Here is a 15,733-nt window from a genome sequence, read left to right as displayed (position 1 = left end):
AGAAGAGAAAGATCAAGCTAAAGGCTGTCAATTATATTGCAATTCGATCTGAGCCATTAATTAATTAATTAATTAACAAGTTGGCTTTGCGCTAGCAGCGATCGATCGAGGCAGCTGCTAGCTGCTGGTTGATGGAGGATGCAAAGACAGAACAGAAGCTTCATTGCAAGTAGTAGCAAAGCTTGCCGTTGCCTTCACTACCACTTGTTCTGCAGCAATGAATCAGGGAATTGCATTGTTACTTTGTTAGCAGCTAGCCTAGCTAACGGTCTGATCGATGATGCATGCCTGATATGATATAATAATATACTCGTAGTTAGCAGCAAGTGACAATAATATATGTATACTAAGAGGGAGCTTTAATTTATTCTGACGATCGAATAGCGGCGATGTGTACGATGCTAGCTAGTAGGGGATCGACAGATGGCAGCGTCGAGTCTGATCCAACGATCGAGTTGATATGAATATTAATTGGTGTTATCTTAATTGTCCACACCACACAAGACATTAAGACAACATCAAGTTTAATTAGTGGATACGTACTAGCCGTTACTGGAGGGCCTTGTCGTACAATTTTATTTTCTCCAGGCATGGCATGGATCTCTCTGAATCCTCTCTCATCACTGTGTCACTGTATGAGACTTCAATTCCTGTGCAAATGCAGAGGCATATCACAGGCAGCACGTGCATCTGGATATATAGCTCTCTTCCATGGATCGCAGCAGCCATCCAGCTGCATGTTGGAAGATATACTATGTGCTGCACAGCCAGTAATAAGCTCATATAAAATGAAAACTGCTGCTGCATGCGTGTATAGAGATCGATGCAAGTCAAGAGATATCGATCGGCTAGCTAGCTGTTTGCAGAGTCCACGCTGCTAGGTTGTTCTTTGATTTTAATTATATTTAATTTTAAGACGAAGAAGAAGATGAAGCAAGACAGCGGCCGACTAAACTCCCACAACAACAACAGTACACGACACCAGATCCATTAAAAAGTACTATATATATATTAGAGTTGCAAGCAAGCTAAATACATACCTAGGTGGATGGAGATCATGTGTAGCCTCTCTGTAGTAGAATCGCGTGTATCTCTAGCAATAGCTCTCAAATTAATAATTAATTAGACCCTCTACTTCTTACTTCTTGAGTAGAAGCTCTCTCTATTTTTCAAAGGCTAGTTTTTAAATCTCAACTCCAGCAAAACCTAAAGAAGACGTGATCTATTTGTCAGTGGATAGGGGGCAGGAAGAGATTTGGAAGCCTCCCCAAAATGGGAGTGTCTGCTGGAGTGTGATTTTTTTATTTCGTCCTCCGAATTTAAGATAAGGACTTATTTAGGATTTTATATATATATATATACACACCATCAAGTGGTTGGATGGCTGGAACGAAAGTATATATATGCATGGAATGCAGTATGTTATGGATACCAGCGGTATAAAAGAATAACTTGTTTTATAGTTTCCAGAAGGAATCTCTGAAACTCACCATAAGTTACTAGTAATGCACAATTGAAGGAGGAAAAAAAAAGAGAGGAATGCATGCATGTAAAGGAAGACAAAGCTCCTCTGCCTGTCCATGTACGCTGAAAAACTGCAGCATGATGCAGGAAAAGCGTGAAGATGTATGTCCGTCCTACAACGCAAGCAAAGCATGCATGACACACGAGACACAGTCGTCGTCGTCCATCAGCTTTAGGGATCGGATGGGATCGGATGGGATCAGAATTTATGCATGACGACGCATGCAAGGAAAGGCAAAAAGTTGGCTTTCAGTCATGAGGAAACTGCTTGCTTGTGTCCTCCTGCAGATTCTATCGATCCTATCCAGGAAGGAATTCCTAGCTCGTCTGCTGCCGTGTGCTACGTGCTAGTGCAGTACCATTTTATATATTCATACATCCTGCCAAACATATATATAGCACTATCAGTTACCTCTTCAGGTTCCTTGAGCCAGCCCCAAGCCGGCGATCCGGGTTCGAGCCCCAACGCTGGCACCGGAAGACCCCTCTGGCACCCTTCCCTCCGAGAAAAAAAGAAAAGAAAGAAAAAGAAAAAACAAAAAACAAAAAAAAAAGAAGAAGGAAAAAAGTTAGGTTAATTGATCATATATAGTACCCGGTCAAGTACAGAGGTCCAGTCAGATCATATAATTAATACTCATTGTGTAAATATCTGTTTTGTTTTGTTACCCAGCAAAATAAAAAACAAGTAAAAGGTGCATCTCATGTGACCTGTCCTGCACTCCAGCTCCTCCCAAAGAACAAGGTCCAGAATTTGAGAATATTGTCGCGGATAAGGCTGCAAGTTTTATATATTTTGGATTATTGTGTCGACCTAAAAAATCAATAAAATAGATTAGAATAGTATTCTGTATAAATAATTTGAGAGAAAAAAACTATCATAATTAATTAGCTGGAAAAAAATACTATTTGGATAACGCGAATGACGTGACCGGAAGACGGACTCGGATTGCTCATCAGCTACTATTCTTAGTTCGGATATGCAAGCACAACCATTTTCTTGCTTTCGTTCACATGTAGTATTCAATAGGACTATAGGAGTATATGTACATGGCCGTTGATATATTCAACACGGACTTTTTCGCAGTCGGAACAAACCAGGTTGAAAATTTGGGGCAGCTAGCCTACTTTATACATCCACACTCATACACACAAGGGCTTTGATTCGTTAATAGGCATGTTTCGGCGTAAAGCGCGCCGTCTTGTCCGCCATTAGGGCAGACCTGCTGCAACTACGTACCTCTGTGTGTACAATAGTCTTCTTCTTCTTCTTTTTTTTGAAAAATACAGTACAGAAGCTGACATACAACCCTATCCTTACGAGCACCTCCAAGAGACTGGACCGGCTGATTTTTGAGAATGACGAAGTCACCACAGACGCCTCACTGTTGCCTACCACTGAAAGAATAGCGCCGGTTAAATTCTATAATAATCCAGGAAACTATGAGCACACATGTCGAGTCTAAGGACTCGAATCCAGATGGGCAGATTGCACCACAAGCAATCTTACCAGCTGAACTACGCTCAGTAGTCTTCCTCCTCCTCGTGTCGTTGTTCAGAAAAGAAAAACAAAGAATCTGGATAAATGTAACCTAGTTTATTTGACCCTAAGCACACACCCAATTTTGGTTTCTCATGTAGTAGAGTAAACAGTATCTTCTTTTTTCTCTTCAATTGACGTGGATTGCCTCTTTATTTATTTTTTGATATGGTCGGGGAATATTTGACTGACCCTGCTGCTATATATCATTCCCATTTATATATTGTTCGTTTCTTGTAACTGTCTAGTAGAACTTGATTAATCATCCAACTAACAATCAATCAGATGTGAGCCGATGGAGTGATTAATCAACCAGATACTCTTTCGTTCATACAGATGCTGGGAGTATTATTAAGCAACGCAACGGCCAGATATCTCGCTCTTTAGGACAGGTCAACCCTAGCTAGCTACCTCATCAGCACGCATGTACAGCTAGCTCACCTCAGATCCAGTTGGGCCTTGCTTACTTTGACCACCATCTATCTATCATCTCGTCTGTTAAGCTGGCGTTGACCTGCCATCACCACCGATTCGACGAGCGATCAGGCTGCTGATATGATGCTGCTACACCGTACCATGCATGATGCAGCATACGACGGAGAACCAAGCATTGCTAGCTAGGTGTATTGTCTGTCTTGTCCGTGGCCGTGTCTATATAAGGAGCACCCCTCTAGCACTCTATCTCTCCTCACCCCTCCACGCCAGTTCTTATTGCTGCTCTAGCTAGCTAGCTAGCTAGCTCCTCCTTGGGTGGTCTGTCGGTTGAGCTAGCTAGGATCGATGGCCGGAGGCGCCATCGTGAACACGGCCGGGGGCAAGGATTACCCCGGCAAGCTCACCCTCTTCGTCTTCTTCACCTGCGTCGTGGCCGCCACCGGAGGGCTCATCTTTGGATATGATATCGGTATCTCAGGTCAGTTGCTGCTTCCTCTATCTCACCTGCATCGTCCTTGGTCGTTGGTTCTCGACCACCTGCACCATGACAACAACTAACATGCGCTGGTGCCCGGGCATGCAGGCGGCGTGACCTCCATGGACCCGTTCCTGAAGAAGTTCTTCCCGGAGGTGTTCCGGAAGAAGCAGGAGGCCAAGACCAACCAGTACTGCAAGTACGACAACCAGCTGCTGCAGACCTTCACCTCCTCGCTCTACCTGGCCGCGCTCGTCGCCTCCTTCTTCGCCGCCACCGTCACCCGGGTGATGGGACGCAAGTGGTCCATGTTCGGCGGCGGCCTCACCTTCCTCATCGGCGCAGCGCTAAACGGCGCGGCAGAGAACGTCGCCATGCTCATCGTCGGGCGCATCCTACTCGGAGTTGGAGTCGGATTCGCCAATCAGGTACTACGGTACTACTGTACTACATATACAGCTGTATTCTTTGATTTCAAGGGGGAAAAAGCTTTTCTTATATTTAGAAGAGGAAAAAAACAATTCTTTAATTCCGCCCGGCCTGCACTCCAAATTAAAACGATGCTGCTGCTGTCATGTCATGTTGTGCCGAGTTTATTTTGTTTGTTTCGACGGCAGGTATGTAGTAGCAGCAGTAGTAGTAGTAGTAGTAGAAGAAGAAGAAGAAGAAGAAGAAAAATGAACCATCTGATCTGATGATCACATATAATGAATTGTCTAGTTGTATACTGTACATTCTAGCTAGCTAGAGTTTGGTTGTTGTATGTCTGTGACAGCTTAAGACCGAGGTAGCGATTCCGTCAATGATCAGAGGTGGTACAAGACAGATAGGGACCCGTATAGCTGTCCACGCTTGCTTCAGTTTTGATCCTTGCTTCAGATTCTTCACTAGCTAGCTGCGGGCCAATTGATTTCTAGCAGTGCACATATATAAAAAGAGAGCAAGCAAGTAACGTGCATGTGCAAGGTCCAAGCTGGTAGGCTAGTTTATTGGCAGCTCATCTAGCTAGTTGGACGATGCATATGCATGCTTCCCAAAGTCCAAGCTCGATAGCAACACAATTCAAAGACGACGATGCTTACTTTTCTTTTTCTTCTCCTCCATTGTTTTTTCTCTCTCCAGAGACAGTGAGCCAGCAAAGATGCGTGTTCACTTCTAGGAGGTTGACTGTTTTGTTTGTTTGTTTACCTCATTTCTACCTACGTACATATATAGCTTAATTGCCGGTGTCATTGTCGCCTGCTTGTTCATTGTCCTCCTCTGAGCCGTTGATCTTGACTACTCTTTTTATATTACCATACATATAGTACATATTTTGCTTCATCTCATCTGTTTTACTTTAATTTTACCCGATCTTAATTAACATCATTATCCTCTTAATCCAATTCCAGAGCCTAGCTTGCTGCAATTTTCTTTTTGCACATAGACCTTAATTAGGTGGCGTTCTTCATTGTTAATAGGAGACCTTAGTATAGTATATGTTCATTGAACCAGCTGCTAGCTAGCTGTAAGCAGGTCGACATCACCAAGGTTCACGTGAAAACCTTAATTCCATTAAAAAGCAGGCTTCTTCTCTCTCTCTCTCTCTCTCTCTCTTTTTTCTTGTAAAGAAAAGATGATTCAGACACAAGGTTTCATGTGACACTACTATGGATTAGATGAAGCTATATATGGAGGGAGAGGGACTAGAGCTATCAGCTATTAGTTAAAGCTCATCCATCTAGTTTGCCAATTTGCAATCAACTGTACCCATTTGTAGATGCACATTCGGACTGTCCTCACCTTTTTCATCATCATGTACAATTAAGTCGCTCTTACTGAAAACCTTGATGATGTACTAATAATGGACTTGTATCTGGGATTGGAGGGAAATCATGCATGCCATCATTTGGAAAATTCGTAGTCAAACTAAAGTTTGGAAAAAGTAGTGACTGTTATATATATGTGTATGTAGCAAGGCCGCCGTTGCTTTCTTTGATCTTGATTCCTTCGAAGACTTGACTTAATTGTGTCATTTTCAGAACAACGCATATTATGGAAGGAAGCAGGAAAATAGATGTGCTAGGCAGACGGGCCTAAGTTAGTGACGTGACATGTGTGACCTGCTTGCCAGTCCAACATGTCGGCATGATGATGCATCACCATTTCATCTTCATGACCGACTTCATGCATGCATACCAGTCGAGCTGCACTGCAATTCTATGCTTGTGTCCTTACTGAGTGATTGCATCATATACATAATGTGTTCTTGAATAGTTCTTCATCAACAAATAATTTGTTAATTATACAACGACACAAAATAATACAGACTGCATGTGCGAATTGAATATGTAACTAATAACTCATGAATTATTTCCAACCGGTGGATCGATGATGCAGTCTGTGCCGGTGTACCTGTCGGAGATGGCGCCGGCGCGCCTCCGCGGCATGCTCAACATCGGGTTCCAGCTGATGATCACCATCGGCATCCTGGCGGCGGAGCTCATCAACTACGGCACCAACAAGATCAAGGCCGGCTACGGGTGGCGCGTCAGCCTGGCGCTGGCGGCGGTCCCCGCCGGCATCATCACCCTGGGCTCCCTCTTCCTGCCCGACACCCCCAACTCGCTGCTGGAGCGCGGGCACGCCGACGAGGCCCGCCGCATGCTCCGCCGGATCCGCGGCACGGAGGAGATCGGCGAGGAGTACGCGGACCTGGTGGCGGCGAGCGAGGAGGCGCGGCAGGTGCGCCACCCGTGGCGCAACATCTTGAAGCGCCGGTACCGGGCGCAGCTGACGATGGCGATCATGATCCCCTTCTTCCAGCAGCTCACCGGCATCAACGTGATCATGTTCTACGCGCCGGTGCTGTTCGAGACGCTGGGGTTCAAGGGCGACGCCTCGCTCATGTCCTCCGTCATCACCGGCCTCGTCAACGTGTTCGCCACCGTGGTGTCCATCTTCACCGTCGACCGGCTCGGGCGGCGCATGCTGTTCCTGCAGGGCGGCACCCAGATGATCATCTGCCAGGTGGTGGTGGGGACGCTGATCGCCGCCAAGTTCGGCACCAGCGGCATCGGCGAGATGCCCAAGGGCTACGCGGCGGTGGTGGTGCTCTTCATCTGCGTCTACGTGGCGGGCTTCGCCTGGTCGTGGGGCCCGCTGGGGTGGCTGGTGCCGTCGGAGATCTTCCCGCTGGAGATCCGGCCGGCGGGGCAGAGCATCAACGTCTCCGTCAACATGTTCTTCACCTTCTGCATCGCGCAGGCCTTCCTCACCATGCTCTGCCACTTCAAGTTCGGCCTCTTCTACTTCTTCGGCGGATGGGTCGTCATCATGACCATCTTCATCGCGCTCTTCCTGCCGGAGACCAAGAACGTGCCCATCGAGGAGATGGTGCTCGTATGGAAGTCGCACTGGTTCTGGAAAAAGTTCATCGCCGACGAGGACGTGCACGTCGGCGGCAACCACCTGCAGATGGCATCCTCCAACAACGGCAAGCAGGGGGCAGACGCCTGATCTGATTGATGATGATTTGTACATGCGGATCCCCCCTCCCCTTCCTCCCTTGGCTTGTGATCCATGCTTGCCCTTGCTCCTCCCCTTCCATGATTCCATCAAGTAGCTACCGTTAGCATTCGCTTGTGTAAGGAGTGTTTGTTGTTACGCCCATTAATTCTTGCATGCAAAAGATGAACACGAATGTACCAATGCCAATTATCCATCTCGTCAGTCATATATGCAGGATTTCATTTCCGAGATACAGTACAAATTATTGTACATTCCCCAAGCATACTCAGAACCACCTCAGAATTATGCAAAAGAATGCAGGTAACAGTTCCATTGATCGCCAAGCATACTCAGCAATGTTATGTTACAGAACATATGACTTGAAAGATATGCTAGTCTTATTGTTTCAAGCTTTATTCGTAAGGGAAAAAATGAACGCCAAAACTGATACATTGTACCATTCGTATTTGACATCAATAGCACTGATGAATCCAAAACACGTGGATTGGTATGAAACCACTGCTCTGCTTATTGCTCCAAGCTTTATTCACAAGACAAAAAAAAAATGATCAGCAAAACTGGTGCCTTGTTTGTTCCTCCATACACAACGGCGACAGGCTATAGAAGTTGAGCTTGACTGATCTGAGCCTGCTTCGCCGCATCTATGGACCTCACATGTTCGGTTGGTCTTGACCCAAGCAAAGTCATGGGCATGTTCCGGGTCCTTGGGTGCTTCAGCGTAGAACCTGAGCCATACCCAGAGCGGGCATGCCGTGAGCTCTGTGACTTGTGAGAAGATGAGGCACCCACCAGCCTGGAAGATTTGCGATCCGATCTGCCACCACGGTCAGCACGGTGTGAGGAAGAGATTTTGCGGCTATGACGGTCTGAGACATCTTTTGAACCAGTTGCTCTAATTGGGTGCTTGTTGTACACAACAAGGTTTGGCAGGAGACCGAGCAGGTACTTCTTCAGGTGCTCATCACCTACATTCTTCTGTGCAGGGTTGCCATCAAGGTTAATGGCTTCTAAAGAATTGTAATTCGCAGCTAACTGCCCTAGGCCCTTCGATGTAGAAATCTTGTTGTGGCGCAAGTCCAGAACCTTAAGCTTCAGAAGGCGGTGAAGACCATCTACCTCACTGATCTTGTTACCAGCCAGATATAACTCCTTTAACGAGGAACAGGAGGCCAATCCTAACAAATGATCCAAAACACAAGTCAAGGCAAGCAAACAAATCTTCTTTCAGTTGAAAATCATATATAATTCAATTTATGAGGAAAGTATACACGAATGTTTTCTCACATCACTCGAGATAGATAAGAATCTAAAGCATAATGAATTCGCCAAGTCGGAATATGAAAATTGGGGAAAGGGGATACAGATGACATAACAGCCTATCATGTGAATACAACCAAGGAGAAAGTAAGGAGAAAAGTGTAAGATATTGAAACCATACCATGGCCAATTCTAGATATCCTATTATAACTGATATCCAGCAAGCGCAATCGTGTTAATTCTCTGAGGCCTTCAATAGTTGAGATATTATTCTTCGACAGGCTTAGCATGTGAAGGCCTTTTGGAAGAGTTCCTGCAGTTACTCGCACTGTGCAGAAAGACCCAAATATTAGAAACGTGATGCTGTAATCTTAATGAAACAGGTGAGCAGTACTACCACCACCCCCCCCTAAAAGAAAGAGAAGGAAAGACAAGCAGCATGCCACACGAAATTGTTGAACTAAGAAAGAAAAAGGGCCTACCGATTGAGTTCCCTGATAAGTTCAATAAGCGTAAGCCTGAGAATGCGCTCAGTCTTGGTATCGCAACCAGACCAAGGTTTGCCAACTGTGCGGACGATGAAGCAGGAGTTAATTTTGAAATATAAGTGTAGGCTATCTCCATGCCAAGTGGACTTTTAGCATCAGGCCGCACAGCAGGAACACCAGCTGTTGGCTCACAAGATTCAGTCGAAGCAGAAATTGAACTTTCTCCTTGCTCATCCACAGTGATGTCATCCATATCAATTTGGTTGATCCAATCCTCAATTCTTCTAATGTTATAGGTTCTTGGAGTAAGTTCATTTGGGTCCCCATCAATATCAGTTTTATTGTGATCAGCTTCTCCACTAATGTCCTTTGTATCAGAAATGTCCACCAAGTCAGGCACTTCAACAACAAGTGATTGGTGCTGTGTGCTATCCCTGTTCCAAAGCTTATCTTCTCTCTCTTTATCCATAGCTTCACTAAGGCGGCCATAATTTCCAGAGTGGTGAAAAGCATGCCCTGAATCAGCGCAGGAAGGGGCAACTGGATCCACCGAGTGGTCACCGCAAATGTATTTGCCATCCCAGTATTCATGACCTACTAGAATCCCATCCCTGATAAAATTTTCTTCTGTGCTCCCGGTGGACCGTTGACCTCCTTCAGCAGCATCAGAGCAACCAACTGAGCCAGTATCTTCAATGTTTAATGTCCGATATGCATCTGGAGAAGAAGGTGCACAATACACATCCAAATTCGATGTACATCGGTGCATTTCACCACCACTCAGGTAGTCAACCTTCTCGTCAATCAATAAACATAAGCCCTCAACAGATCGGCAACGAGACCCTAGTATCCCAGAATCAACAGAACCCTCTTGATCACTGGTGTTATCATTCTGGAATATGGCGGATTGTGATCTTGGGAATTTGCTTTGGGCATAAGATATGTGAGGATGGCTATCGGAGTCCAAAGGTTCGCAAAAGTCATGGCTGATCAGGTCAGATGAGGCATCAAAAGCATCCTCATTTTTCGGGCTGCACACCTTACTAGATTCTCCAACAACTGCAATGCTCTTGAAAGTAGAGTGGTGGCATTTGTGCTCATGATCTGTAAAATCACACTCTGTACCTTCGCTACAATTATGATCACGATCCTTTTGAAGAATGTTTCCAAGAGACTGGCTCTTCTTTAGGTGCCCAACCTCCTTGCCCTCATCAGAGCATGCATACCTATTCAAATCTTCTGACCTGCAGCATTCTTGATGAGATGATGGGCTAGTGCCATAATGCCCGCTCACAGCTGAGCGATTATTTTCATCTGTCATATTGTTTGGACTAGCTGACCCAGTCCTGGACTTCACCATTTGTTCCCGAGAATCCTTCCTTGCAGCGGCACGCATGGCTTCATCTGCTGGGGGAAAACCCTCCTAATAGAACACAAGTTCATGAGGAACAGTTGGAGCTAAATTAAACTGGTTTCTTCATGGGAATGCAATGGGAAGCGGTAAAATGCAAGAGGTATTTTTCTGTACCTTGGATCTGTGTTGTGTGGTAGAGGATGAAAAGCAAAAGAACCTAACCATAAGAAATCAACTCTGATCTGAACTGAACTGAGCTTACACCAGATCGCTTCAATCACCAAGACACCAAAAACACTGTGAAACCAATCACATTGCTGAATCACAGGAGCTTTTGTAGAGAACTCAGCCCAGCAAATTTGTTACATCTCAGCTGCCGTTGGAAATTAGCCGTAATCAACAAAAAGACCTTCCAAGGCTCGGCGCAGTCTCCAGATGTAAGTTGGGCTTACTCCCAAAGGCAAAGATAGGCTTGAGAAGGAATTGTTGCAGGCCCACACCCACTTAGAGGTGCGAGATGTGTATGATCTCTTGATATCTGCCAGTCTGAAAGAAGGGTTTAGGAACTAGACAAATCCAGAAGGATGCATGTGGTCGAAAAATCCTGCAAAAAGACAAAAGTATTAAAGAGTGAGCACTGGTCAAGCATTCCTTTGACATGGAAAGCCTTGATAAAGTAAGAGAGCATGAAAGTTCTGAGAGGGTACGTCCATCACCAATCACAGTTTCCAAACGAAAAGGAGGTGCTCAGTACATGGATCTATCTTTTAATTATTGACATGGTGCTCAGTACCAACGTACTCAGCAACTAATAGTACAAGTAAGCATTCCCTACTGGTTCAACACACATTGATCAGTTAGCATTCAACTAAAATCGAATAAATATAAAGTTCTTCAGTTTCATGCCCCAAAAAGAGAAGAGGAAAGGACATGAAAAGATTTTAGGTTACCGTGAATGTATTCTATCCCAAATGTACAACAAAATTTCAATAAGAACAGCAGTGGTAGGTATCTAGACATAGTGCATATCCAGATGCATAGCAAAATATATGTATCTAGAAAAGCCAAAGCCGAAGAATTGTAATTGGGATGAAGGTAGTACGTGACACATCTACTCTAGTATTAATGCAGATGGATGCCGAATTGCCAAGATCCCATCCCAGACCCCATCACCAATCACAGTTTCCAAACGAAAAGGAGGTGGTCAGTACATGCTACATGGATCTATCTTTTAATTATTGAGAGGGTACGCGTCCAGCACGCTGGGAGGCTCCACCAGACACAGGAGCAGGAGGGAGGGTCTCCTAACCCCCGTGAGTGTGTGGGCTTTTTGCATGTTCCCCTGTGCGGCCAAAACGGCTGGGAGGCATCGCCATCGCATGAGGCAGAGGCCGCGTGTCCCCGCCCAGGGCCACGGCTTCCCCTCTTGCGATAGAAGATATCCAAGCCACCCCCACGCGGACCAGAAAGAGAGAGGTACACAACTACCGGCACGTTGCTTCTCGCATTGGAGCACTACTAGGACAATGACACCGCAATTACTGCGCGAATCGCAGCACATAGTACTAGCATGGTTTCTTCACTGCTCGATCGAAGGATTATGCAGATCGCGGGATCAAATTTTGACGGCAATGCAAATCAAATCTCCTGGACAATGACAATAAACCGCGGCAAACTGAAAAGCAAATCCGCTACGAAACTGGTGGATTCAGCGCCGAAGATCTGGCGGATTCGATTCATGGGGGCATGAGCGCAAGGCAATCTAGGTTAAGAGGGAGGGAATCTTACCACGAGACGAGGGCCGCAATCCAAGCCCGGCTGGATCTCCAGAGCCGTGGAGCGGAGCACGAGGTGGACGAATTGGCTGCGGTGGGAGGAGGAGGAGGAGGAGGAGGAGGAGGAGGAGTTGTTGGTTTGGGGAGGCGGCGGCAGGGTGGGCGGTCTCGTCGTGTCTTGAGAGAGAGAGAGAGAGAGAGAGGATTCCTTTCCTTGGCAGGCTACTACTAGGGCTGCGCCTCTTTTACAGTATTGTCCTCGCAAAACAAAAACAAACCTCTCCGACTGTATTTCAAACCACATTACCATTTTAGATTTTAATCTAACAAATAGCAATACGACCGCACGTTCTCCAGCACATAGAGGTATTCTTCTTATAAAAGTTGTTGACAAGTTGCAATTTACTCCAGATTATATTCCTAATAACTTGATGTCTCTAATATAATATACATGTATCTCCAGATTAAACCAAAATTAGCACTAAAAGACTAGCGGGCACATTTAGTAGCTACTAGGTCACTCACCTTGCAGTGATAGAAATTCTCTTCTCTTCTGTTCTAAGATTTTTTATGTATACATGTATATTCATATAGCATGTAAAGAAAACTGTAATACATCTCATGGAGTATATAAATGTTTATTAAAACCAGCACTTTCCCAAGGGGGAAAAAATGCTAATTGTAAACAAGGAATATATCATTCAGCAAGTGGAAATGGGTTTAAACTAGATTCAGAAACCCTGGTAATCACACACACACACGCACAAAAAGAAGGGAAAGTTACCTCCTCCATCATCATGTAAAGGGATCTGAACTCAGGACGACGTCATCATGACGCCATGATGGCGTCTGCGTTTCTCTTGTTATTATACTAGTATTTGATCGAGCCGTCCTGGATCGGAGCTCATGCATCGGAGTAAATCAAATCAAAGCCGCCGGCTGCTAAGTATTTATTAATGTGATGAGATGAGATGAGATGCCATGAGAGACTCGGCCGGCCTTTGGTCTGGTTCATCCAGCAGGTAGCAGCCACACCGTGCGTGCCTGGTCAAGGTCAAACCCCCAAGCAAAGCAAGCAGCCATTGCCTGCCCCTTGTATCTATAAATGGTGCATCATCTAGTTGCTGCTGCTCTGCCCCAAGCAAGCAACCACAGGAGCAAGAAGAGCTAGTGTAGCTGAAAGCAGAGGAGGAGCTAGCTTCTTTGTGCAAAAAGAGGAGACCCATTATATACTAGTAGCAAATAGCAATGGCGGCGACCAAGATCTACATCGTGTAACTAAGCATGCACCTCAGTCAGAATGCCGATTCCTTTTTCACTGTGCATTCAACTTATGATAAAAATGCTGCTGACGACGATGCAGGTACTACTCGACCTGGGGCCACGTTGCGGCGCTGGCGGAGGAGCTCAAGAAGGGCGCCGAGTCCGTGGACGGCGTGGAGGCGACGGTGTGGCGCGTCCCGGAGACGCTGCCGGAGGAGGTGCTGGGGAAGATGCACGCGGCGCCGCAGCGCGAGGAGCACCCAGTGATCTCGGCGCGGCAGCTGGCGGAGGCCGACGGCGTGCTGCTGGGCTTCCCGACGCGGTTCGGCATGATGGCGGCGCAGATGAAGGCGTTCCTGGACTCCACGGGCGGGCTGTGGCAGGAGCAGGCCCTGGCGGGGAAGCCCGCGGGTTTCTTCTTCGCCACCGGCACCCAGGGCGGCGGGCAGGAGTCCACCGCGCTCACCGCCGTGACGCAGCTCGCGCACCACGGCATGCTCTTCGTCCCGCTCGGGTGCACCTTCGGCGCGCGCATGTTCGGCATGGACGAGGTCAGGGGGGGCAGCCCGTACGGGGCGGGCACCTTCGCCGGCGCCGACGGCAGCAGGACGCCCAGCGAGACCGAGCTCGCCATGGCCCAGCACCAGGGGAAGCACTTCGCGGCCGTCGCCAAGAAGCTCAAGGCCTGATTCCTTGATGAATACTGCTGCTGCTCCAAACTAGCACTACTATGTTCTTTTGCGATTCAATAATAATGACAGCAGCGATATGTAAGGATCGATGCGTGATTTGCTGGTTGATCCTACTAATTAAGAATGATTAATTCGCAATGGTATTATTTCAAGTTATCAGTATATATAGAACACAGCTCATGGATCTTGCCTTTGACCAAGAAGTAAGCAAGCCAAGGACCATCCTGATGAGCCGCCCTCCTCTTCCTCCTCCTCAGGAAAAAAAAGAAGAAGAAGAAGAAAGAAGATGAATAATGAAATGTTCCGATCCTATATAATTGATTGAAGATGTCCAGGGCGGTGAGGAGGTAGCAGCCTGCCTTTCCAAATTGCCATGGTTGGTCGGAGAATGAAGTCATACCCATTCGTCGTCGTCCTAGTCGATGGGGCACATCACGGATGACTTCTTCTTTTTTTAAAAAAGAAGAAACTCTCCGCTTTTCTTGAAAGCAGAAACAAGTCTGAAACGGACTGACTGACAAAGCAGCCTACGATGACCTTGGGTGGCGTGGCGATGCAGAGCCTGTATGTGGACGTGTGGTAGTTGCCGCCGTCGCCAAGCTGGTTGAGGTGGCTTGCCAAGCCTCGGCAGAGAGGTCCGACGACGACGCGACAGTGAGTAGTGTGTTACTACCTCTGACACCGTTTCCTCACAAGACGGGGCTCGACGTACCTCTCGGCCCAGGATGGCGAATGTGCGTACGCCGGGCACGGAATGGAGCAAGTAGCGTGCGTCTCCAGCTTGAGTAGGCAAGCGGAGGGATGAACAAGGCATGTAAGAACTGAACAATTCACAATGAATTGAATCGGTCCTCCGAATCCCCCATCTCTTCTAGCCTCGATCCCCTTTCTTCATCTTCTTCTTCTTCTTCTTCCAGTTCCCTGGTTAGTGACATAGGTGATGATGGCCCAGAGCTTGAGGTCGGGGACGATGATGGAGAGCGGAGAGAGATTGGGATCACAGTTAAGACGATGGATGGACCTAATAAGCTACTAGCTATGTTGACTCTAACGTCTAACAATAACAGCTAAAGCTAGGGTCGTCAGCATGACGCGCGCTGCCTCATCTATCACGGCGAGTTCGTAGGTTCGTCGATCTCTGGAGGGTCAACGACGTATTTCTGAAGTAAACTTAAAAGATCAATTGTATCATATTTCTCAACATTATTAGGTATAGATCTTTATGTGATATGGTTTGGAGAGAATATATGTTCATTTCTGTGTAAAATGAGAGATTTTTTTTTTATCGACAATAGCCATGCATCTAAGCCAGCAAGCGCGCCTAGATATAAATATTATCACATGGTATTTATTCTTGTTTTTAAAAGAAAACTGCTCTTTGATGTTCCGTCGCTTTTGGAATGGGCGGCGAGGATGGATC

General features: G+C 46.5%; 3 protein-coding genes across 4 annotated transcripts; 2 read left to right on the top strand and 1 right to left on the bottom strand.

Moving 5' to 3' along the window:
* Positions 1–3,532: 3,532 nt before the first annotated feature.
* On the top strand, positions 3,533–7,680 carry LOC112880702 (sugar transport protein MST3). The gene is made up of 3 exons (XM_025945444.1): positions 3,533–3,977; positions 4,083–4,402; positions 6,354–7,680. Exons 1-3 carry the CDS (start codon positions 3,845–3,847, stop codon positions 7,470–7,472), a joined length of 1,572 nt encoding a protein of 523 aa, XP_025801229.1. The 5' UTR covers positions 3,533–3,844; the 3' UTR covers positions 7,473–7,680.
* Positions 7,681–7,769: 89 nt separating this feature from the next.
* Positions 7,770–12,563, bottom strand: LOC112880701. 2 transcript variants are annotated; one of them, XM_025945442.1, is made up of 5 exons: positions 12,372–12,563; positions 10,758–11,187; positions 9,224–10,652; positions 8,923–9,069; positions 7,770–8,659 (listed from the first exon to the last, which is right to left on the bottom strand). In XM_025945442.1, exons 2-5 carry the CDS (start codon positions 10,806–10,808, stop codon positions 8,082–8,084), a joined length of 2,205 nt encoding a protein of 734 aa, XP_025801227.1. In that variant the 5' UTR covers positions 10,809–11,187; positions 12,372–12,563; the 3' UTR covers positions 7,770–8,081. The 2 variants fall into 2 exon arrangements, with proteins under 2 accessions (XP_025801227.1, XP_025801228.1); XM_025945443.1 differs by lacking the exon at positions 12,372–12,563 and adding an exon at positions 11,795–11,809.
* Positions 12,564–13,308: 745 nt separating this feature from the next.
* LOC112880703 (quinone-oxidoreductase QR2-like) lies at positions 13,309–14,764 on the top strand. The gene is made up of 2 exons (XM_025945446.1): positions 13,309–13,632; positions 13,722–14,764. Exons 1-2 carry the CDS (start codon positions 13,607–13,609, stop codon positions 14,308–14,310), a joined length of 615 nt encoding a protein of 204 aa, XP_025801231.1. The 5' UTR covers positions 13,309–13,606; the 3' UTR covers positions 14,311–14,764.
* The last annotated feature ends 969 nt before the right edge of the window (positions 14,765–15,733 follow it).

The sequence above is a fragment of the Panicum hallii genome, chromosome 2 (genome assembly GCF_002211085.1).
Source record: "Panicum hallii strain FIL2 chromosome 2, PHallii_v3.1, whole genome shotgun sequence".
Taxonomy (NCBI): Eukaryota; Viridiplantae; Streptophyta; class Magnoliopsida; order Poales; family Poaceae; genus Panicum; species Panicum hallii.
This window is presented reverse-complemented; position numbering and strand designations above follow the sequence as displayed.